At 40.6% G+C, this 25,134-nt stretch overlaps 3 protein-coding genes across 4 annotated transcripts; 2 read left to right on the top strand and 1 right to left on the bottom strand.

Annotated features, from left to right (window-relative positions):
* The first annotated feature begins 1,074 nt into the window (after positions 1-1,074).
* Positions 1,075-5,469, top strand: LOC112576236. Its single transcript, XM_025258541.1, has 5 exons — positions 1,075-1,183; positions 1,573-1,619; positions 2,854-3,002; positions 4,751-4,918; positions 5,280-5,469. The coding sequence occupies exons 2-5, from the start codon at positions 1,573-1,575 to the stop codon at positions 5,336-5,338; spliced, it is 423 nt and encodes a 140-aa protein (XP_025114326.1). The 5' UTR covers positions 1,075-1,183; the 3' UTR covers positions 5,339-5,469.
* A 1,018-nt stretch (positions 5,470-6,487) lies between these two features.
* LOC112575434 (O-acyltransferase like protein-like) lies at positions 6,488-15,267 on the top strand. 2 transcript variants are annotated; one of them, XM_025257305.1, is made up of 15 exons: positions 6,488-7,221; positions 7,677-7,846; positions 7,979-8,069; positions 8,463-8,559; positions 9,091-9,815; positions 10,190-10,363; positions 10,572-10,650; positions 11,487-11,579; positions 11,816-11,975; positions 12,261-12,340; positions 12,636-12,758; positions 13,228-13,354; positions 13,824-14,013; positions 14,663-14,805; positions 15,098-15,267. In XM_025257305.1, exons 1-15 carry the CDS (start codon positions 6,894-6,896, stop codon positions 15,245-15,247), a joined length of 2,730 nt encoding a protein of 909 aa, XP_025113090.1. In that variant the 5' UTR covers positions 6,488-6,893; the 3' UTR covers positions 15,248-15,267. The 2 variants fall into 2 exon arrangements, with proteins under 2 accessions (XP_025113090.1, XP_025113091.1); XM_025257306.1 differs by having other exon boundaries at positions 6,489-7,221; positions 13,231-13,354.
* Positions 15,268-15,406: 139 nt separating this feature from the next.
* Positions 15,407-23,491, bottom strand: LOC112575435 (kelch-like protein 20). The gene is made up of 9 exons (XM_025257307.1): positions 23,294-23,491; positions 21,714-22,324; positions 20,993-21,151; positions 20,627-20,837; positions 20,033-20,216; positions 19,062-19,205; positions 18,710-18,843; positions 18,247-18,455; positions 15,407-17,762 (listed from the first exon to the last, which is right to left on the bottom strand). Exons 2-9 carry the CDS (start codon positions 22,236-22,238, stop codon positions 17,571-17,573), a joined length of 1,758 nt encoding a protein of 585 aa, XP_025113092.1. The 5' UTR covers positions 22,239-22,324; positions 23,294-23,491; the 3' UTR covers positions 15,407-17,570.
* Between the last annotated feature and the right edge of the window lie 1,643 nt (positions 23,492-25,134).

The raw sequence follows: 25,134 nt of genomic DNA on the forward strand, positions 1-25,134 counted from the left end.
CTCCCAGAGTACCATACAGAAGTAGCTCCAGGCTAGACTGCCTTCAGACTCACTTACAGAAAATGTGTGTTTTGTTTAAATAATAAACATTAAAGTTCTGAATAATTTCCGCTTACAGTTCCTCTGAGTTGTAATCCAAATCACTGGGCACGAGCACTGACTTTCAGTTTTCTAATTGTAGTCGCCGAAACAGCGGCCTCATGGACTGTAGGGTTAGTGCCATCCGATTTTGATCCTGGCTTCAGACAATAAGTAGGGAAAGGAAAGGCGGGACAGAAAATGACCCCCAGACACACACACACACCTTTTTTTTTTTGTTTTTTTTTTTTTTGTTTTTTTTGTTTTTTTTTGTCAAAAGATGCCACCTACGACTTTAAGAAATGACACTACACGAGATGCTGATTGCTGATCAGAACGAGGCCCTTGATACTGTCAATGAATATATTTTCTGTCGACTTGATTTTTTACAATAAATTTCTGTTGGAAATAAGATAGATATCTATTTAAGTCTAAAGCTCGACGATTATAAAACTGGGAGCAGATTCGTTGTGGCGCATGCGTACATCACAATTAGACTTGCACCAAGTGCCGGTGTACTAAAGGGTTGGGAGCTAGCCGAGGATGCGAACAGCTATCCACTCACGAAAATCAGAGGTTAGAAAATATATAAGTAATCTAGAAATCTTGATCCCGAAAGACGTGAACGTGCAAGGAGGATAATGTGGAAGAATGCTGCTGAATCTTCATCTCTGTACGGCCATTTTTATCCTCTCTCTTTTCTCTCCTTCCATCTCTCTATCTTCTCTCTCTCTCTCCTTCCCTCTACCTCGTGTGTTGGCCAAATCAATGAAAATTTTCGTTGGTTCGTTCTCCGTCGTGTGTTTCTCCCTCCATGACCTATGTGCTAACAGATAATGACTACTTAAAAACTCTCTACGAAGATAAGCTTCATTTGTGTAACGACCTTACATACCACCCCCACTCCGTCAATCTCCATGACTTCGCTAGTACACATTACCTTCACCAACCGACTGATAAAATCAAAGGTAAGTAACCATCCATCCATCCCCCCCCCCACCACTGCAACCTTCCTGATAACAATCGCAGGCAGGATAGTTAAAAGCTTTGTAATTCGACTGTTCCTTTTGATTGCCAGACTTTGATCCCAGCAGACGTTGACAAGGTAACACAGTCTGTAATGTCTGTAATGTATTACTTCTCTGTTTGTGTTTACTGAGTTCATGTCAGGCCAGAAAACGCATTCATTGTGACAATTATCCGAAACTAACCAATGTAAGTTAAAACAATTGTGTAAGGATGCTTTCCTACAAGGCTACATTAACAAGTCAGCTTTAAAGAAATAAATATGATATTGGGAATAGAAAAAATATAAGTAATAAGTAAAAAGAAAGCGAGAAAAAAAATACGAAAGAAACAAAGGAAACACAAAAATTGAGAAAGAAAGTAAAAGGAAAAAATATAAAAGAAAAGAAAGAAAGGCCTTTCGGAAATTTAACGTTTCGGTACTTTGACCGTTAAAAACGTGTTTCATGAGTTTTCTGTTCTTTGCAGATGATAGCGAGGGCGATGTTAGTGTGTGCGTTTGTCGCATTGTTCGGGTGAGTTTAGACCTTCTTTTGGGCGTGATATAATAATAATAATAATAATAATAATAATAATAATAATAGCCTTTGTAGAACGGGTATTTCTTGTGGTTTCGAGCTCAGTGAGCTGGACATAGAAGATTAAAAAGGTCAACTATACAAGAATCGTAAGCGTCGGCAAACGGATGACAGCATGGCAAACATGAATTAAGCTCGTGCACGAAGATGCTAATTATTCACGATTTTTTGAAAGACGTGGGCTTTGAGGTCGGATTTGAGGCTTGGAATGTCCACGTCGCTCGATGACAACATCGCCTTAGTTTGCTTGCTCGTGATTGGAACCTCTGGGGCGATATCTCTGAGTACGTGAGCACGTTCTTCTTCGGGGTGGGGCTGGGTGGGGTGAGGGAAGAGAGGAAGGAGAGGGGGAGGTCCGGGTTCTCAAAAAGGAAGAAACTGTAGCGATGCTCTTATCGTGATCCCGATTTTGTTCTCAATATCCCATGTGGGTCAGTTGGCTTGCTGATCCACATGCTGGAAAATAAATCTGCATTCCGGTTAAACTTTTAACGTTGACTATACAAAAAGTGACAAATTTTAAACAAAAAATATTTATATTGAACAAAAACAAAAAAATCAGCAAAAGTGTGTGTGTGTGTGTGTGTGAGAGAGAGAGAGAGAGTATTGGGGGTCTTGTGAGACCAAAAGAATGCTAGAAATGAGGGATGGGGGATCGGTGTTTTATACCGAGCCAGCAACTAAGGCTATATCCTGGCAAGCCAGTCAGCCCTGTAAACAGATGTCACGAACAGAGAAAGAACAGTGTGCCCGAGACGAGAGCTGAATTCAGGACAGCCAACCTTCACTGTGTTGGTGACAAGCGTTAACCGGACACGCCCATCATGCTAGAAATGAAATGAATTGTACGACAGATAAAATGATAAAAGATAATATTATTTTGAACATGTGTGTGTGTGAGCGAGATTGAGTGTGACTGAGCAAGTGTATGACTGTGTCGCTATATGTGTATGATTATATGACTGTGTACATGTGTAACTGTACACATGTGTGAAGTGGTGTGTACATGTGTATGACTGTTTAGATGTGAGTTATTGTGCAAATAGATGTTTTGTTGTATGCATGTGTGTGAATGTGTAGGACGGGTACATGTGAATGACTATAAATCACTGTGTCTATGTATGTGTATACAACTACACACGTGCTTGACTTTAGATGTGTTTGCACACAGACTGCTCCAAGCTCACCCAGAACGACCTCCCCTCACTGACCCCGGCCAGGCCAGAGTGTTGTTCAAAGAGGTGGTTCAATCAGAAGGCTCCACCGGCAACCTCACCGTCACCAACCTGATTCACATCTTCAAACTTTTCGACACAGACGGTGAGTGCAAAGGTCAAGAGGTACCAAAAAGCGTGTGTTGTGTCTGCCTTACTCTGTGTGTGTGTGCGCGCGTGAAAAAAGTGGAAAATGTTTACACCGTGGGCAAACCTCGTGATGTCCAACGTCAGGTGACTAGATTCGGACAACCCAAGTGGTTAGAGCTGATGCACCACTCACGGTTTGTCACCCGTGTGGCGAGGGCGTACTTTGATTGCAACAGCTAACCAAGCTGTGGAGTGGGTGTCTGACACAATACAGTGTCCATAGGATTGTGGTCAGTGAGGCAGCAAGGGAGAGGAGACGGGCACAAGCTGGCCTGGAGAGAACACCTCCCTCCCAGAGAACCGTTAACATCATGGAACTATCTTTCCCTATTTTGTTTAAAAACAAAGATGCCGAGTTATTGCGAATTTAACATAACTTACCACTTGTTGTTGCCAGCGGAGAATAGAGCTGGTAGGCAACTTGCAACATATTAATGTTAAAAGAAACTAAAAATTGTCTAGGATGGTCAATGCTTTAAGAGACAGATTGGTTGAGCTGGCAGGTCTCTACAGAGCATGACATAGCTTTGGCTACTAGATAGTTGGTTACAGGAAGCAAAAAGCAAGAAAATTTAGACTGAAAACTTACATTAAATAATCTGAGCAACAGTAGACAACACACACGCACACATATGTAGGTAGGTATTTTTACAAATATATAGTACTATACACACATGCATAGATATGTAGATATGTTGGTATTCAAGTGTTGGCTTGGTGATTTGTTATGAGCAGTGGGTGGTTGCAGTCTTTTTTCTAGGAACATTTTGCAACATTCCAAATCATCACCTGGCTCACACACATAAATAGAGGAGAGTGACTTGTTTTGCTTTATTTATGTTTTTTCTCCCCTTCTTCCTTCATCTTTCCCTCTAGTTTATGTTGTCTCCAGAATTTATTAATCTCTTTGTTTTTAAAAGAAGGAAGGAAGCAGAACCTATTATTTTTTTAACTCTGCGAGATAATTGTGTCCCCCCTTGGCTAGAGACTCGCCCGCTAAAAGACCATTCCTCGTGTCTTCTGCAATCTGGAGTCGCCATTCTGTGGCACACCTGTCCGGTTCACACGCTGAGCACAAAGTTTTGCCAGGTGTGCTGCATGTGCCACAGCACGCTCCGCCTCTCGTTCTTTCTCCTCCCACAGATAAGAAGAGAGAAGATAAGGCTAGGTCTAGAAATGTTAGGCTGGTAAGCTCTTATGCTGGGGAAAATGGAAGAGAATTTCCAAGGTGGTAAAGGCCCACCAGGGTTGAACCTGCATAGTTCAGATGTACGCATTTTACTTCCCTTAATCGTGTATAGTTAAACTATATCTACGTGTTACATGACTGTGTAGAATTCAACCTTATCTGTATGTTACGTCACTTCAACCGTTACGTACATTGTTTAAGAATATATGAGATGTTAAGATATTTCCGATGCCATACCTGTATTTTACTTGACCTCAAAAGTTATTGTACACATATAACTGTATTTTACGTCACTTCAAATGTCGTTAGAAAAAAATTATTATATTTTATTTGTTTGTATTTTTTTAATGGTCGTAGCAATGTCCTCGTTGTTACATCGTTCACGCGAATTTTTGGTTGACGCTAATGAATTAAATAGTTTGTGTGCTAGCTTGTCTGTCAATCCATCAGTCTGAGATAAGGACACTCAGACAGACAAAAAAGACGGAAAGACAGACTTTGCTTATGATCGCCAGGTGACAACCAGGTAGCCAGGGCGGAGTTTGTCGCCAAGTGGCAGGCCCTCAAGCTCGGCGACGCCATGTCCGCCATTTTCCTCTTCCAGCATGCTGACACTGATGGCGATGGCATCCTGAGCATGGACCCCGACCTCCCCCGAGTCTTCAAGTTCTTTGACCTCAACGGTAGATGGCGCTGTCCTTCCGCATCTCTCTCTCTTCCTCTCCCTCCCCCACAACTCTCTTCTGTTGTTATCACTCTAATAAACTCTTCTGTTGGTGGGAAAGGAGATAATTTCCGAGGGAGCGACAGGACAAGAGGGTTGCCATACTACCCCCGGACTCTTTTAATAGAAAGAAGAACAATTTTTCCTAAGTGGAGGATAATGAAGGAGAATGTAAAATGAACTCCTCGTGGTGGTGAAAATAAATAAACAACATAATAACTAAATCACCACTCGAAAACCCATTTTAGAAAAATTAATAACTGCAAATCAGTTATTGCCTTTGGTTATATTCTCATTGCCATGGTTTCATGTTGCCCTAGGCGACGGTGTCGTCAGCGAGCCCGAGTTCGTTGTGGCCTGGAGCAGTCTCTCAAGCTGAACCCACGATGATAAGGCTACTGAGACAGTACAACTGTAACTAGTCAAAGCCCTTGTCTCCTCGGCCTGATAACTTGAAACTTTCGGTTTTGCGTTGTTGAAAAATAAAAATTCGCTGACTGTGTAAGATGTGATCTGTCTCGGAGGAGCTGCTACAGTAATTTCCATTTATAATAAGTTACAATAAATATTATTGTATAAAGACAATGCTCTGCAGTGATGACATGACCAACATTTTTAAAAAAATATTTTTCCATACAGCCACATAACTCTTACCTGTTTGCTTTTTTTATCATAATCATTTCTTTCTTTCTTCTTTTATCATTACTCGATTTTGCTTTTGCTTGTGTACCAGATATGCTTGTTGCTGTTGCTGTTTTTTGTTGTTGTTTTTTTCTCATTTCTATGCTTCGTTTACTCTGCAAACTTGACCTCGTACAACATCATTTGTTTAATTCGTATATTTAATTATTAGTTCATTACATCAGTGCGTACTTGAAAAAAATAATAATGAAGGTGACAAAGTACTGCCGTAGTCATGAAATTGGCCGTTGGCTAACTGATGTACATGGAAATGAGAGCTAGGTTCCTAGGGTTCATCGCTGGTCACAGCAACATCACCAAACGTCCAGAGAAAGAACCCAAACACGTGAGAGGAAATCGGAGTGACTGAAGGGAACCCACGGAGACATGGGGCGACTGAGCCAACCCTACACAGACAGTGGGAGTGGCCGGGAACATATTTTTTTCTCTCATGATCGCTGCTGATGTTAAACAAATGAGGACTGATCCCTGTATTTGATCCCTGTATAGTGCGCATGCGTTGATTACTAGAACAATATCCATGATTGATGATTGATCAATCGTACAATTGAACACTCGCGCAAGTACACATGTCTTTAACACAATTACAATCGCTGAGACGTGTTCACCCGACAGACGACTGTTTACTACCAGACATTTCAAGACGAGGGGGCAAGTCCAAAGGACAAGCTGTTCCTTCACATATTTTAACTCTGAGCTGTAACAACACCCAGAAACTGTCACCTGCCTCCCTCTTGTGCACGCTCGAGGCCAGCGTCCTTCGGCGTCATGATCGTCAGCGATAACATTATCAAGTCAAATGGAGGCAACCGAGTGTAAACGAGGTCGGGGAAGGGGTGTATACCCAACTCTGCGGGGGTTAGGGATGAGGGACTCAACACACACTTGATTTAGGATGTCCATGATTGCAGCTCGAGGTTTCTGGCAGTAGTCGGTGTAGGCGGTGATGTTGGACTTTGTCACGACCGTGTCTGGGTCACGCTGCTTGAGTTTCAGCTTGTCCCTTCTCGACGATCCCTTCTGGTCGAAGCATAATCTTACTTTGTGAGTGACTTTATTTGCCGTTGAAACTAATTTCCCCTCGATAACTTAACAGTCTGCGCTGACTACAGAAGAAAGAAAACCCAATCAGACAAGTAAGTCAAAAAGAATTTGGTTACAAACCATCAATCGGAGCAGACGACTTCAACAGAGAGCAAATAACTTCAAGGTATACAAAACCAAAAACAGCTATGTGCTTGAAGTCTTCGCCATGCAGGACATTTCTTTCTTCGGTTGTGCTCCTGGCAAGCGTCAGTTGGATACTCGCAGGGTCGTCAGTTTTAGACGATGGGACAAGCGTCAACTTGACGCACACGTCCACTGCAGACGGCGTGAGGAGAACGCTGATGATGGCCGTCACCTGGCCGTCGTCTAGACAGGCAGAAGACAACGACAGCGACATGATGACAACCAGTAATGTCCAGAATAACCAAAATTATTCGTCCTTCTGGCGATGTATAGAAGACTTGGTCACGCTGGCTGTTGGTGTGGATCAGAAGGAGGACTGGGCGGTGCAAAGTAAGTCTTAGTTCTTGCTTTAGTCACGTGGGTATTTTTATGTGTAGGATAAGAAAAGTCACTTTTGTTGAATTCTTGTCTTGTCGTAGGGGTTGTTGACCATGAGAAAGTACGTTGTATATGGATCTTATTCACGCAAGCGGCATATTGAAACCAGAACGAGGCCAGGTTAGCCGGTGGGCCGGTGGGCCGGTGTGGTGGCTACCGAAATGTATTGGCGCTGACCTCTCTCTATATATATTAAAGGTCTTATAGAACTTACAAACTTTGCCAAACTTGGTCTAATGTGTGTAAAGTTAAGAACAACGGCCTATAACAGATATAAGCCGTTAAAGAGTCAGAAACTTTTATTTTGAATTCGGTGAATGATTTTGCTTTACGAAATATTCAGCAAGCGCACCTCGAGGTGATCGCCAACTGCTTGCTTATCCTTTTGTTTGTTTTATTTCTACGAGTGCGAGATGCTTCTGCATCCGTTGGTGAGGGCCTGGCGCCCATGGAACTGGACCTCATGGGTGTTGCCTCGGAGTGTGTGAGCGTGGAGCCTCCTCGTGCACTACTAATGAAGGCTAAGTACTGCTCACTGTCCCTCCAAACACCATTCGCGGAAAGGATGAACACATTGGTGAGAACATAACTTTATTTTCTTCTTCTTCTGTCTTCGAAATGATAATAAATAATAATTAACGTTTGATTTATACAGCGTATAATCAGGCTCAGTTACCCCGACATACTCAGGGTGAACTCTTTTGTCCAGGTTGCCCCCTTTGCTATAACCAGCCAGTCGGTGGGACTTTGTGTGCCCGCCTCTTGTGACGAAGATACTTTGCGTCTTGTCTTCCGGCAAAGTGAGTACAGAGACCTTTACGTCACTTCCGGGAATACATTTTGACGATGGTCTGAGCGATGAAATTTCTTACCTGTGGGATCTGGTACCAGATAAATATTATTCTTCCTTATCTTTTATACGGAAATGCTCACACAGTGAAACCTAATTAACACCATCTATGACGTCATAAGTGTGCCGTTGTTCCTTTTCTTTTTGAAAATATTTGAATTCATCCTTTATCATTAGCATTCTAAGACTGATCTGCCAGGTTCTTAGTGCGCATTATTGTTCAGGGTAAAAAAAATAGAACAGAATGAAAAAGAAAAAAGACTTCTCATAATATGCACAAACAGATGTGTTCTCAGAAGTAAAGAATCCCTAACTGCTTGTTCCTGTGTGTATGCATGTGCAGAGGCTCCTTCGCTTAATCTTACCAACAACACAAAAGTCAACGGCGTCTACTGTGAACAGAGCAGCGGCCCTTGGAAGCCAGAGCAAATAACTCTATTGTAAGTTGTCATCTTGTACAAACTTCGCGTTCAGAAAAAGTCAATTTTAACAATGGAGAATTTGAGTAAGAAGACTGCAAGTAGCTATTTACAATTTTATTCTGATCATTTGTTTGAGGAAATTTATACTTTTGAATTAAATTAGCTCTATGCGTCTTTAAAAGCACCATTATGAACTATATAACATTAAAGCAGCAGTGGAAATTAAAACCCTCGAAATATAGTTCGATATATAGTGTTTTGTCTCACCCACACACCTTTTGAAATTTGTACTTACCATAGTGTCTGTGATAATGCGCTTATACTCATAAAACTCATTTGACTTGAAGACTATACATCTTGTGCAAATGTGGACAGGTTTTCGAAACGTATTCGACGATACAACCAACTTATAGACTGTGGCTCATTTACACGTTAGTAAAAAAGGGGGAAGGAGATAACAACTTTGTGACCTATAACCTCTGGGGAAGGGTTCCTTTTGATAAAAACACACTTACCTTTCATTTTTTTCTGAAATTATTACTTTTTCAGGGTGCTTCTATGTTGCTGGATTTGTCTTCTCCTGGTGGCTACTTGCTTCGAAGTGTACACCTCTCACCTTGATGGGCGGAAAGATCAAAGTAATCACCAGGTGCCATTGAACGTCACGCGACGTCATCAGCTGCCCACTCGCCTGACGCGACCTGACGATTTAGAAACGGAATCAACCTCCAGGTACATCCAGCTACCTCCACCCTTATCGTCCCGACTGTTTCTTGGCAGCCGACGAGGTGAACTTCACGGGTTTGCAGACCGAGAACACAGAGCGAGACAGGAAGAAGACTATTCGAGGGGAAATGCATGGCCGGAAGTGACGTGTTACATAAGCGAGAACCCAACAATGTCAAAGTCGACTGAAGACCGCGTGTTACATTCTGGACGTTCACAGCGCTTCCCGTTAGGTCCGTCGTCGTCACACGTCGATGAAGAAGAAAGAGAGAGGGAGAATAAAAGGTCTCATCGCTCCCGTCATCGCCGACGAGACCATCCAGCAAGCCAGTCGGACAGCGGGAGCTACGGCAGCATCTCCTACAGGTCGTCTGGGCGCACAGACGAGGAGAACTATTTTTCTTTCGCCAGCATCTCAACCCTCCGCGGCACATCGCTGACCAGGCCACCTGGGGAAGAAGAAGAAGCTGGACAGGGGTCGTCAGGTCAAGGATGGAGGAATAAAGTCTTGAAATGTCGCGAACTGTGCGGGGGAGCAAGCATTGCAGGTGAGTATATATTTTTTTTTTTTGATAGACAAAGTGTGGGGAGACGGATAAACGATCATATGATAGACACAGATAAGCTATTGTTTGAAGCACAAGGTGACTGGCATGAAAAAAATTATGAGGCTAATTATTGACAAACAAAATAATAAAGAAGAAGGTAAACGACGGAGAAAAATTAGAAAGGGACATGGCAAGATGACCGTTTAGATTCAGCTGTTTTATTGACAAGATGTATCTTTTTCAATGTACCCGATTTGGGTAAGTATTGTATTGTACAGTGATATCTACCCATCGTTGGAAAAAAAATAGTTTTGCACCGTCGTAGACCTTTAATCACGGCGGATAGTAAGTAATATGATGCTTCGTCTTCCCAGGGCTGAAGATGAGACGCCAGCTGGTGAAGTGCTTGTCTTTTTCCTTCAACATCTCCGAACTGATGGACACACATCAACAAGATCCCCAGTTGGGTTTCCTCCATGGCCTTCGCGCATGCGCAATCATCTGGATCGTCTTCACGAACACGTTACTTTACATCGCTCCGTTTGTGCGTGAGTAAATCAGATCAAGGAATTGGTGATTTCAGGCATGATTGAATAAGTAAATATTAAATTACATAACTGTGTATATATGTATGTTACAGTTTAAGAGGAATATGTATAAATATGTAGGTGGTTATAAGTTAAAGTTGAAAAATGTTATGTGTGAAAACTGTCACAAACTCTTGATGGACAATAATTCTGACAAATTAATGTGCAGGCAACTCGCGAAGTTTTGAGGAGAACGTGCTGCCCTTCGCCAGTGGCTCCTATGGCGTGGACTTTCTTCTCGCCTTAAGGTACGGTCTACCCGGGAAAGAGGATAGTTGTGAGAGTGTCGACCTCCCAGGCTGCAGCATTCTCCCCCAGGGGCCGTAGTTATGAAGCGAGAGAAGTCGTTGCTTTGGAACATCATGACGAGCTCACGGAGAAGAGTCTTGTTTCCAGATACTCCAGATGTATCTATGCCCCTGGGCCAAGTTACAAAGAAGGGGCAAAATGCCCCAGGGTTAAGTAATGTAAAGCAGTGTTTGCGGGGGTCTACTAACCGCTTTGCAACTTTGGAGACAAGACACTTGCCTCAGATTTTTTGGGATTTTTTTTTTATTATTTTTTTTTCCCCAACTTATCCGGTGCAACGTTTCACCTCGCTTCATAACTAAGAACCCCAGCTGACCCTTATGTTAACTGAGTACATAACTCCCTTGATGATTGGGGACGAAAGAAAGGATTAAAAAAAAAAGAAGAAGAATGCAGATATCACAAGAAGAAACAATGGCGTGGGGTCAATCTTGAACACCTTCTCCATCCCCCCGACGAATAAATATGTTAACGTGCGTGCGCGCGTGGTTACAAGAAGAGCGATGTCTCGGAGGACAAATTCCACACCAAGCGTCACGTGACCAACCCTACAGCGGCCAATACTTTCCGAAGTCAAACCCATGACCCACGTGTAAATTAAGTAATTTTAAGACGTATGCAGGTCGATCGTCGTCATTCACCGCTAATCACGTGGCTTCTGGTGCGAGATTTTCCCGAGAAGTCAGCGTTCTCACAACGCAGCGTCCTAGGGGCAGTACGCTATGACGTATTTCCTGTCACTCTTACTGACACATGCATCGTGACTTAATTGCAGGGGTGTCGTGTCTGGTTTTGTGATGTCACAGAAGCTGGAGCAGACAGGCGGAAGGACCAATTGGCTAGGGTTCTACATTCGTCGTTTCTGGCGGTGAGTCCTCACCGTTCACAACAGGTGAACGAACGAACGAACTATTGCGTGTGCAAAGATTTAAACAATCACGGGGGGAAAGATCTCATACCCCATGTCAGACGCTGCAGCTTTCTTTAAATGGAGGAGAGAAATAAGTCCGAGATTAGTTTAGAGTGTGGCTGTCAGTAATGGTGTCATGTCAAGTCGCTCTAGTAACATTCTATGCTGTCAATCACAACTTGTCATGGGTGCAGGTTGATGCCTACAATGGTGCTTGTGGGTGTGGTCTACGTGATTTTCTTCCCGTCAGTCACAAGTGGACCGTTATGGACCGACCACGCCCCCGACTATTCCCAGTGCAAGAGTTATTGGTGGGCGAACCTTCTCCTTGTACAGAACTTTCTGCAAAAAGGAGTAAGCCTTTATTCTCCGTTCATCTGTCTTTCTGTCCCTTTCTCTTTCTTTGAAGCTTCACTATCCGTCTTCTCTCTCTCTCTCCACTTCCCTCTCCCTCTTCTACCTTTTTTCTGCCGTTTGTCTTTCCTTCCTTTCTACATACCTCTCTTCTGCCGTGGGGCAGGAAATAAATAGCTCCATGACTTAGTGAGCGTAGAGACAGTTCATGGTATTGTAAATATAGTTCACTGCATGTGTTTCTCCATCTGCTCGTTCGTGCGCATGAATCTCGCGCATGCCCAGTGCATGCCGTGGACGTGGTACCTGGCGGTGGAGTGGCAGCTGCACGTCGTCACGCCCCCAGTGCTCATCCTCCTTCAAAGGTAAAAAGATTGGAAGGGGAGGGGACTACATTTCAGCGGTTAAAATTTATCAAGTTATAGTTGTCTATTTCGGTCTTAGAAAAATATATTTTGTTGATGGCTGTATGCTAGTGGGACAAGTAAGTGGGTGGATTTACCCGATATCATTCTACGGTTGACTTGTACACCCGTCTCGTATACCTCACTTGTGTGACCGACATGTATATCCAGCTTTTACACATTCCTAAATAGTGATCTTTGTTTGAAGACTGTTCACTTAAAATTACCTATATTCCTGGATTGACTACAACTGCAGGTGGACCAGGTGGGGTGTGTTTTTGGTGGCATGCCTGGTCACGCTCTCCTGTGTCACCTGCGGAGTTCTGTCGCACGTGTACAACCTGCCGCTCACCCCTCACGTTCCGGTCGCCAACGTGACGTAAGAACTGCCAAAGGGAGGCTACTGTATGAAGCGGGGACAGTTGGGGGAAGGAGACAAAAACACACCTGTACAGTTTGACCAAGTGGATATTTATCGAGTTTGCTCCGTTTTCGAACTTGAGTTACAAGAAACACGTGGTACACCCGCTTTAAATCTTTTGGTTTTTTGTCGGTTAAACGACAATGTTTGTCCTACACTTCGCCCATCATCCCGCTTCATGAGTGTAGCTCGCTTTTTCCTCGCCAATGCTACAATGTTGATATCCCACAATGCCTTGCGTGAGCAGCAGCAGTGTAGCGGAGTAAGAAAAGTACAGGTGTAAGGTGGAAGAAGGATGATAATGCTAGACAGATGTAATATCTGTTTATTTGAAAGGATCAAACAACGCATGATTGTATTTTGAGGGGTCCGGGACGTTAAAAGATTATCTTGAGGTGTCGGATGTCACGTGGTCTTTTTGCATCAGCAGGGAAGCAGCAGACTACATCTCCGTGTACCTGAGGCGACCTTACACGCATGCGCCGTCCTATTTTCTTCCTCTCTTGGTTGGCTATGTGCTGCATAAACGGAAGTTCCAGTCGCCTCTAAAGCTGGTGTGTATAATAAATATCACGTATGTGCAACGTATACATGGCGTATGTGTGACGTACTTAGACATGTGAAACTCATTTTACCATCGTGATCGCTTGTGTACGAAAGGAAATGTATATTGGGTATGTTGATTAACTGATTGATTAATGTATTCGTCCATTGACTGGTCCACTAGCTGGGCGAGTCAGGTCCACGAGGAGAACAGGATGATAAAACTGTTTGACAAGAAACTGAGAAGAACTGGTGTCACGTGATTGGAGAGAGAAAACGTTTCTTCGTTAATCACTCGTTCTCAGTTTGCATTCCTGTGTCTGCGAGTTGGTGCAAATGTTTATCATGTTATCATGAATACGAGCAGACATGGTGTATCCAGGGACATCTATTTTTTTCGTATTTACTTATTTATTCTTCCATTAAGTTACCACAAGTTTTAAGGCGACCATAAAAATACGATTTTTGCATTCTGTGCAGCTACCCACCCTTGTGACGTCAGCTTTGTGCATCGCTAGTGTCCTGGCCGTTGTGCTGGGCCCAGCCTGCTACAGTAAAGGCGGCAGTTCTCTCCCCTTGCTGCTCGTGGTTGTCTACCATGCACTCAGTCACACTGTGTGGGCTCTGGCCCTTAGCTGGCTTCTCTTTCTCTACGCCAACGGAAATTTAAGTAAGACTGGAACACTTGTTGTTGCTGTCGTCGTCTTTTTCCTTCTCTTTCTTCGTGTTTTCTTTTTCTCTCTTTTTTCCTTTTTATTTTTTCTTTTCTCGTAAAGGTTTCCCTCTGTTGGCTTCACTACATGTATAAGGGCAAAAACATAGTGGGACCAGAGGCCGTATTCATGAGGCGAAGATAAGTTGTCGGCCGGGTAAATCACGCGCAAGCGTTCTATCCCCGTGGTTGTGAAGACTCCATGGATGTCGCTTTACCCCTGGGACCGTAGCTAGAAGTCGGTGGCAAAGATGCCCTGGAATAAAGTAATGTAAAGCAATTTCCGCGGAGTCTGGACAATGCATGGTAACTATTGAGATGATCTTTGACTTCCCCATTTTGACCACAGATTATGACTTACTCTCTCTTCATGACTGCGGCCCTATATAATGACACAAAAAAACAGGGTTAATCAGAGTCCTTTCTTTTGCGATAGCTAATAATGAAAAAAAAAAATTCATACCGTAAATAATTACCTCGTACGTTAATTGTTGTGTCCGATAAAAGTTGCCTGCCAAGAAAAAAAGATTTTATTTTAAATATAATACTTTGATTGCCAGTATATGCAATAGACAGTATTTCTCTTAATTGTCTGTCCTTTGTGAAGACGTTGTCAGCAAGTTCATGTCTTGGTCTGGATGGATACCCATCTGCCGCCTGACCTATTCCATCTACCTGGTACACCCGATTGTCATTTTTTGCTACACCGTCTGCTTGGAACAATTCTTCTACTTTACCTTCTACACTGGGGTAAGACGACTTCTACTGTTAGTACCCGGAAAAATAGAATCACTAAGCTCCTGCTGAAAACATCCTCTATCCATCCATCATTCATTATCGATCCATAGTCCCTCGTCAATCATTCATCATTTCCTCTCTTCATCCTTTTCCCGATTCTTCTTTTCCTTCTAGTCAGCAGCATTTTGTTGTTATTGTTGATGATGATGATGATGATTAAAACAGCTTATGGGCTTACTTGACAGTTGTAAAGCACAAGTGTGTGGTGTAACATTTTCTCCTGTACGTATTTTTCTGTTCACAGATTATCCTTCAACTGGGAATACTGGTAATCAGCATAGTTGTGGCCCTCGCAGTCGCACTGTTGGTAGAAATGCCCCTCTCCAACCTTGAAGTCTTGTTGAGTTACTATGTGGAATTGATACGATCAAAGATGCTGAATACTAGTATTTAACATCTTTGATACAATCCAATCTTTAGCTTAGAGAATAATTTCTACTCGGCAAGGAGCTTTTCAAAATTGACTGCACATTAATATTATCTGTTAAATATCATCAGAATATCTATCTTCTTCATGCTTATCATAAAATAAAAGAGGACAAAGTCTGAGAAGTCGGTTGTTGTTTCAATTTTTCTTCAAAGGTTTCTTTTATACTTTACAATTCCACAGCATAGCAAAGAGCATTTCTGTGGCGCAAGAATACATGAAAGACATTTGTTACCATTGCATCCAATGATAAGATTTTTATTTAACCCAAAGGTCTTAAGCTAGATTTTTTTAAAGTTGAAACTGCATCTTTTTTAAAGTCTGTACAAAACATAAAAAATTAGATTGTAGTTACAAAAAAATAAAGAGGCAAGACAAAATTTAATAGGCATTTTTGGGGAAGGACAGACAAACCACCTCATAACATTTACACTAAATATAATATTCTAGGGAATCTCTTTTGTACACAATATATTAAAACCCACCTGAGACATTGAATCCATTCATGTCTATGCAATGACTTGTACAAGGTGTGATCCCCAAAAAAGGACAAAACCCTATGACAACTCCTGTCTAAACCCATGTGTTGAAGGATTCATATCTCTACTGTTTTGGCAGCCAATGTCCCAGCGGAACATTTATCCCACATGCATGTTAACCAATCTGCTTAACGTGTGTGAAATAAATTATTAAACATCAAGTCTCCCAACATGCTTCTATTGATTTTTTTCTATGTCAAATGTTGTAGCAACCACATTTTCTAAGCAATAATTAATACTATGTCAGAGCTGTTCCCTAAATATGTTGCTTTTCTACCAGCATTTTCACTATTTAAAAAAGTTTGAAACTGATGCCAGGATACCATGCACAGAAAAGTTGGTAATTAGCAAATGCTTTCATGGCTGTAGTGCTTATGTTTTAAAGAACAATAAATGCAACTTATATGATGTGGTATGATCCTCCGATTTTACAAGCCTGTGAAAATATAAATAAAAATGACATAGATTATGTTTCTCCATAGTCAGACCTAGTGTAGCAAAAACTATCTTACAAACTGGCAACTTTAGCATCTCTTTCAAGGACAAACACAGACAAATCAAAACATATTGAAGCAGGCTGGCTTGCAAATTTCAAGAAGCAAAACAAAGCCCAGAAGAGAGTGCTTACAAGTTCCTCACAAGTGCAAAAAAATAGCAAATTGATGGAAAAGCAGTAAGCAATTTTTTTAACCCATGTTAGGACATGCAAATAAAAATCTGATTGTGCAGAAAATCTTTAAGGATATGATAATTTCAGATCTTTCTAACTCTAAAACTTAAGATAATGACTAACAAGCCTGTTTGCTTCACCCACCCTATCATGACATTTTCTAAATTTTATCAATTAAAAAAAAAAAATTGAACAGCTCTGCTTTGGTCACATCACTGCGGCATGGAAGATGAACATTTTTATTGATTGTAAAGAGGACAATTACACAGAAGAGGCAGGAGAATGTACAGCAAGTTCATCAATAGACTTTGTCAGCTTTAACAAAATAATGCTCATAATGAGAGCTCCGTCATACTAAAGAACATTCCCCCCACCCCAAAAAAGGAAATTATGGGTCACAGATGTATAGGTAAATAATAATACAGTGCATTTATACAGCACCTTGCCTGGCACCAGCATACAGGGACAAAAACATATTTTAGGGTAGGCATTAAATGTGCTTTCATGAACATGCACCTAAAACACACGTGCGCGCACAAGCACACACAAACACACACCCCTGGCAAAACCACCAACAGTCAAGCGTCATGTCCAGAGAGAGAGGCATGTCGGAGTTGAGATGACACCCATGACACCTAATTCTCGCTGTTGTGATTACAAATGCTTTAAGCTGTTGAACCCAATAACCATCCCACAATCTATTAATTCATTATTATTATGTTATTGCAAAACATCAGATCTGCTGTTGATCAGAAATGTCAGCTGTACAGATGGATGGCAACCAAAAAAGGCAACCCCCCACCCACCCAAAAATAAAAACACAAAACAAATATGGCAAAACAAATGGGTATCTAAGATGGCCTTGACATTCACTATGAAAGTGCATGCCTATTCAACAAGAAAAAGGATTAAAAGGACAAACATACTGTCACATCCATACAAGTCTCACCTTGAGTGTCTGTTGATCAAGTAAACAGTTATACAAAGGGGAAATCCCTGGATGTCAATGTTGTGTCCCTGCGTCCTGTGCATTCTGACTCCCACCAACACAAATCCCCCGTCCCCAAATACCATGTCGGTATCACCAAAGGTGGGAATCATTCTGGGGCATTTTGATAACACCCACACCCCCTCCCAAACGACGGTAGTTCATGCCACCCACAATGCGCCAGCTGTTGGAATCGGGATCGTATATCTCCACAGTCTTCAAGTATGTGGTGCCATCAAATCCTCCAATTGCCATCAACTGGCCATTCACCACTGCAAGTCCCACCTGCAGCAAATAATCATAAGATTTATGTCCTTAGAGAGTGCTACAATAATAAGTACATGTATAGCAATACTTCTGTCCTTTAAAAAATTTGCTGTTTCTTTGTTATTTAAAAAAAAAATCAAAATCCTTTTGTTTTGAAACAGTGTCTAACTTTGCTTTATATCTTGTAAGTGTTTTGTTATTACAAAAATATTTTTCAATAAAAATATTCCACTGTCAGGTCTTTCTGTAAGATTTTATAACCTGAAAGTGTAGCATGAACTTTACCTTCCTAACAAAAACAGATACGATATGGAGATGCTTGAAAAGGGTATCAGACTGTAGAAAGTTGTCAGCACATGTGAACAGAAAGCTTCCAAAACAATCATGCATTATGAGCTTATTCTGTTAGTGGCAAATACTAATAAATAAAGTTGTACTTGTTAATAAAGTTCTTTCAAAAACAAAAAAAAAACAAAATGAAGTACATCATGTCTTTGCTCACCCCACTTCTTCTCGATGTCATGGCAACGACTGGTTGCCACGAGTTGGTCTGTGGGTTGTAACGCTCAGCACTGCTCAGCTCAGTGGTATCATCACGACCTCCGACAGCATAAATCATGTTGTTAAACACTGCCACGCCAAGGTGCTTCCGTCGGGTTATCATGGAGGCCACAGGTAACCATCTGTTGTTTCTAGGGTCAAACCTTTCAACTGAAACAAGTACAATGTGGAAACAGTTCTGCCAGGTTTAATTTTATAGAGTATTTTTTAATCTAACCTTTTATAAAAAATAAAAATAGAGCTATCTTCATTTGAATTTTCAAGCCATAATACCTCATATAAAATTTTACTGTCTGTACATGGCAGTCTAAGACAAAAAGCAAGACTCAAAGCAATAGGAACAGCATGGTTTCAGAAGCATCTTTAATAAGTGCTGTTTGTGTAAAAAGTATTTTGCCTTATACCTGTGTTAAGAGGACAAGTCCCATCACTGCCACCAACTGCATAGAGATAACCTTGTAAGACAGCCACGCCAACGCCTAGTCGCCTTGTGCTCATGGATGCCACCTTCTGCCATTTGTTACTCTGCGGATCATACCTTTAAAAAGACATAGGACTATCAACATATTTTTTGTGACAATTAATTTCTTATAGATGCTTTTAAATTCATAGATCTATATATATAAACACAGACACATATGCCATCTTATCAACAAACCTTAAATATGCAAGCAGTCTCACACACACTTTCTGCAAGATCCTGTCCTGCCTTCTTGGCATGCAAACTTTCAAGTGATTTCTTTTTCTTTCTTTCACCTCTCCACATAGTTGAGACAGGAAACGCCGTCTTGACCTCCCACAGCATACAGAAAATCTCCAAGCACTGCCACGCCAACACTGGTACGACAAGAACTGGTGGGAGCGACCTCACTGCTCCATTGATTTGTATGTGGATCATATCTGTTCACATGGGTAAAGAAAAAAAACTTTTATCCTCAAAAGACAGTATGATTAGATGCAGAAAAGCCCAAAATGTCAACTGTGTTCAACAGCCCTTTGAAACACACCCTAATATTCTAAAATATTAGCATCTGTACAGTGCTGACAGACTATATTCCTCATCATGATATTCTGTGCTGTTCATGAGTAAAACTTATGATGTAAGCCAGGGGCTTTAACAACCAACGGCTATTTGGATAGCTGTAAAATCATTCGCAGGCCATGCAAAATTATCAACTTCAAAATTAGACTGCTATGGTTGGTCATGCCACAGTTTTTCCAGAGTGTTAACACTTCTACAGCATGTACACTCCCAGCTTGCCTGGCATAGACTTTCCTCTAATGGAATGCAACACAGGGAGATAGGCCAGAGGCAGCCAACAAGAAATATACATCTGTCCCTCATGTACTTATATATGCCCTGTCCATTCCGTAATGAAAGTTCCTTACTTGTCCCACAAAAGGTACATTATTATTATAATTTACTTATATGTTGTTATATATAATATGTTGCTTTGAAAAAAGCTTCTAGATTTATTGTTTCTTGTCTGCGGCTGCCTTGGCCAGGCCAGACCAACTGGACTTTTCCCACTCCTGATGCTGGCCATGAAAGTGCACACAGACAAGACCACAGATTATGCATTAATTAATATAAGTAACTGACACAAAAATATCATAGTACACAGTCTTACAATACAAACTGGAAAAAAGGAGCGAAAACAACAGACCAGATAGTTGTTCACCTTCCCAACTAGTACTAAGAAAACAAGTCACATAATAAAATGCACCTTTCTATGCTGTTAAGATATGACTGCCCATCATGACCACCAACAGCATACAGCAAGTCGTTCAGGACAGCCACTCCCACACCACAACGCCGCTTGCTCATTGGAGCAACAAGGCGCCATTCATTTGTCTGAGGATCATACTTCTCCACACTTGAAATGGCATCGCCACTGCACCACCCTCCAACTGAGAATAATGTCACAAAAGAAATCATGAAACTAGAAATAAAAAGTACTACATATATATATATGCAACCAGCTTTAGGACATGCTTGTGTTCTCCATGGTGCATTAACTTTTTCTAGTCTTAATGCAGAATAGATTTTTATTTTTCCACATCACTTTTTTAAACACAATGAGACTGGGATATCTGCTGTGTAATTCTAAATGTCATAGTGCTAATGAGTAGTCCTGCTACGACTAAGACAATAGCCTGTGCCTGTGTGTTCATCCATTTACAATCATTCTTCAATTGTTTTTTTATAAAACTTGTTTTATTTGGCAGATTATATCTTCTTTGCTTTTTTTACAAAAATTCTCTTGCTTTCTTTTAAATGTTTTTAAATGTCCCGAGATTTGATATAGGCTGATTCTTACCTGCAAACAAAACCTCCCCACATTTGATGGGCTTTCGAGGGCGTGTACGGGGACCCTGCATGAGAGGTCGTTCCTGAGGCAGGAGAAGATAATTCTTTGCTTCATCTAACAAATCTCGACATGCCTCATCACTCTTGATGAGCAGATCTGCTCCAACTGTGCCCACCAGAAACTTTGCACTTGTCAAGGGCAAACGAACATGTTGCAACACCTAGGATAAAAAAACCAAACAAATTTGAAAAATAACAAAACTACAATCATTGAAAAAAAATAACTGAATACATTTATCTTTGTATTAAGTATGAAAGGGTCCTGTTTTATCTATTTAACTGAGAAATCAGGATTCAGCTTCACAGGCATAATTACCGTGGGCAAGTGTTGCCTGCGTTCTTGGATGTTGTACCTAATCCAAGACATCACAGCCTGGTACACCTGCTCCTCAATGCGTACGTTCAGCTCATCACTTGATATGATGTCAACAAGCTGGTTTACAGGTAGCAACATAAATTCTTCGCTCTCCATCACCTACAAAACATCAAGGGGAGAGTAATAAAGCTACCCTGGCCTGTAAGAAATATGTAATAAGCAATACCTAGCAAGTTCCTAAAAAAAAGGAAAGACATCAAGCATTACAGAGAATGTTCAATATTATGGTCTGCTACCCTAAAGCATTTAAAATATGTATGCATACATGTATCTGATATAAGTAAATCATGGTAATTAAGAAACATTTAATTATTCTTATTTTCTCTAAATAATGCTTTTACAAACAATCTAAGAAACTTCTAGCAATAAAAATATAAAAGCAACCATTTCAAATTATTATGAAATAGATTTGTTTTTAATTATCATGATTTAGGTTAAACAAAATGAGCAAAAAAGACTAAAAGAGTGACTGTGTATGCTTGCGTGTGATTCTGTGTGAGTGCCCGAGCTATCATGTGCCCATGTAAGATTACAAACAAAATAAATATCACAAGCGATCTTTCTCTGACTGAAGCCAGTTTCACAATCATTTTTCCTAAATCTAGAGAAAAGAAACCGTGAAGCATGCAAAAAACAAAACAAAGCAAAACAAAAATCACACCTCCTGAAAATTGTGTTGTGTGAACTTGTCTGCAATACGAAGCAGGTCCCTGCAAGCATGTGTGTCAGCAAACGCACGAATCCCAAGACAGTTAGAAGGGTCAAGTTGCCGCTTGAGAAACTCGCAGCAGACATCCTGAATTTCGGCCAGGTGCAGTAAACATGCTGCCGGTAATAAAGTCTGAACATTACTCTCTTCCACAGTGATGTTTGAGGTGTAGCAGAAGTCTATCAACAGTTCCATTGCTGTTTCATCAATGTCTCGTATCGTCACTTCTGTCTGCCGACTCTCTGCCAGCTCTCCAGTGAACATGGCACGGAAGTATGGGCTACATGCTGACAATATAACACGATGGGCAAAAATTTTCTTCTGTCCCACAATGAGCACCACATCACACAATTCACGATGTTTTCTCAGCACGTTAATAGCTTCCAATGTGTGACGAGGATGCTTGTCAGATGTGTAGGCCAGTCGTGCTGGAGATGGAGGTCGTTCCATGACAGTGTTAGACTCAAACTGACTCATTGCTTCAGAAGATAAATTTCATCCTCAGCATCAGAAGCAGTCTCTCAGCTTGCTGGAATTTCTTGCTGGAATATATGCAGCATTTCCTACAACAAGTTTTGATCATTCATTTACCAAAGAAACATCAGTACACTAATACTATTATTAAAAAGTTACTGCATATCTCTAATTCAGTTGCATTATTTCTATCTTTTATTCATTAATAACTTCTTAAATTAAATAACAGCTTTAATATCCAGCTACTTGTTGAATACACTCTATTGAAACTAGGCTGTTTTAGATTCAAAAATGTTTAAGGTCATCCTACAATTTGTGACTAACCTATTTTTTCCCCCTTCATCTTAATAGTTCCTAAGTATTATTTTTTATTTTCTGGGAGGTCTGTTGTTAAGGCATACCCCTTGATTCCTTATTTTTCATGATTTTTCTCATGTCTGTACTAAGAATATTTTATTCTAATGATTTGTTTTCATACACTTGTTTGCTGTGAAAGAAAAATTCCAATTGCATTGTTATAATGGACAATATTATTATTGCTATTGTTGTTAGTATTATGTAAAATAATAAAACCAAAAGTAATTTGAGAGAGTGAAAAAGATCTATATATGTAAATCAAAGTTCAGTATCTGTCTGACACATCTCAGTTAATCAAATGGAGGCAAATTTCCAACATGTATTTCTAGAAAAATGAATAGAATCGCACGAATAGTTAGACATATATACATACGACAAAAGCGTCAGTAAATATGATTTCAATCGTCCTAAACAAGAAAAAAGATAAAACAGAAGAAATAATAAACCGCACATTTTTGTTTTAAAGTTCAGTTTCACTTTGTGTCATCAGTTCAGAATGAGTACAGGCTAGCACCATTAACAAAAAAGATTCTATTAAAGCTCACTCCTGAGTTTTTAACTAATTTTCGAAACTTCGCGATACAACACTGCAGAATACTTATCTACAATGAAACCTACAGAAAGCTTTAAGACATACAAGCCGTGTTTCCAGAAGCGTACTAAGACGTTTCCGCAACAGTTCAACACGAATGTGTACAAACCTTGAGATGTCTCTTAATCCAATGGCACGGAAGTGTAGAGGTTTATTTTTTAAATTCACTAATGTCTTTTGAACTTAACAATGTGTATACACTCTTCCCAGGATAGCGATGCGAAATGAGGAGCAGAACGAAAACGATAAAAAAAATTCTTCGCAGTGTATGTACTTCCGGTTTAGCACTGGCGACGAGCTGAGAGATTGTGGTAGCCTCCCTTGGCAAAATAAATCGTTCACAGACTTCGGTGTAAGTCTGTGGAATTTTTTTTTTTATTATTGTCCTTCGTTACACGCGAAAACATATCAAATAGATTAATTACTTTTTCTAATATAGAGCTAGTCATCAAACAACTTGTTGGTCGTTATGTATTTAATATGTCAAATAGAAAGAAATAAAATATTTTCTGCGTGACAGTTCTGTCAGTTTCACCTTTCTGCTCATCGATACATTCCAAGCCACACTGTCCGCCTGTTGTGATCGATGAGGCAGAAATACAAATGCAAACGATTTATATATATACCGTTCATTTTAAACAATTATAAAATTGTAGTAATTCTCTACGTGAAAGAGAAAAATCTTTTCCCCGATATACATACAGTTCACAATTAAATATAGGTATTCACAAAGAAATAATATACCTTTTGAACTGTCAGTAAGTTCTTAACTATTTCAGGCGAGGATGGGACTGTGTTGGTCAGTGATTTGAGGATAATGTGTAACATTCATGCATATTTTGACTTTTACCGTACGGTAAATTCTTTAGACCTGCAACTATATTTCTCATTTACGAAAGAATCTGGAGTGGGGTCAGGTGATCTCTGGTACGTGATGTGGCCATGCTGATCGAGTGATCGACGAAGATCGATCTTGTATTATATATATATTTGTGATATATATCGTTGTTGCAAGGCTGGAAGAATAGCGTGTAAAAAACAATATCACAGGCCACAATAGAAGCCACGATCGAGGCACCATAAATAACATAAATGAGCGACATATCGTAATTAACAACATCGACCACCCAGGTAGGACCTAAACCATTCTAGAGCGGCACCAATCACATCAAAAGACTAGACAATCAAACTTTGCATCGAGATCATGAAAAGCAAGCACTGATGCACCTGCCTTTGCAAGCAACTAAACTACTCACGGCACAGAAGTTTCGATCAGTGCTGTGGGGGTTGTTTTTTTTTTTCTGTAAGATGATTGAAATTTTTCGGAAAGATTTGAGAGAGGTAGGTTTGCAACTGATCCAGAACGACTTTTCCCACGATTTTTTTTTTTTTTTAAGACGAAAGGCAAGTTTGAAATAATTGGGTATAGTCATTCGGGTTAGCCCTGATCGATCGTTTCTTTGGATCGAGTGGTGTGATGACAGATATCTTGAGGTAATGTGCCAAAAGCAAGTGAATGATTCAACATTTAGGTAATCACAGGAATGATGGTAACCATTGTTTAGGGACGTGTGTGAGGACTGAATCGTGACAACAGGTTTTGAAGTGCGATTTGATAATAAGATCATGACTTTCTTTTGTCGGCTTGGATTGAATTTGAAACTAATACAGTTCTGGATGATTATAACACGCAAAGGATTGTGATGGGTATAAATGTGAATGAAGATCAAGAATCTATAAGACGGATTTAAAGATAAACATTTTAATGTTAGGCGAAGACTCTACGAAGAGAAGGTCTCTTGTAATTTTTTTATACGGATGAGCAAAGTATGGATTCGTTCCTGTGCTACTTTTTCAAGTAACTTTTCCGAGTACATTGCAATGCCTACCTTCAGTATAAAAAAAATGAGAGTATTTTTGGCACGCCTCAACCGCTCACATGTGTGTGCC

The sequence above is a fragment of the Pomacea canaliculata genome, linkage group LG11 (assembly GCF_003073045.1).
Source record: "Pomacea canaliculata isolate SZHN2017 linkage group LG11, ASM307304v1, whole genome shotgun sequence".
Lineage (NCBI taxonomy): Eukaryota > Metazoa > Mollusca > Gastropoda > Architaenioglossa > Ampullariidae > Pomacea > Pomacea canaliculata.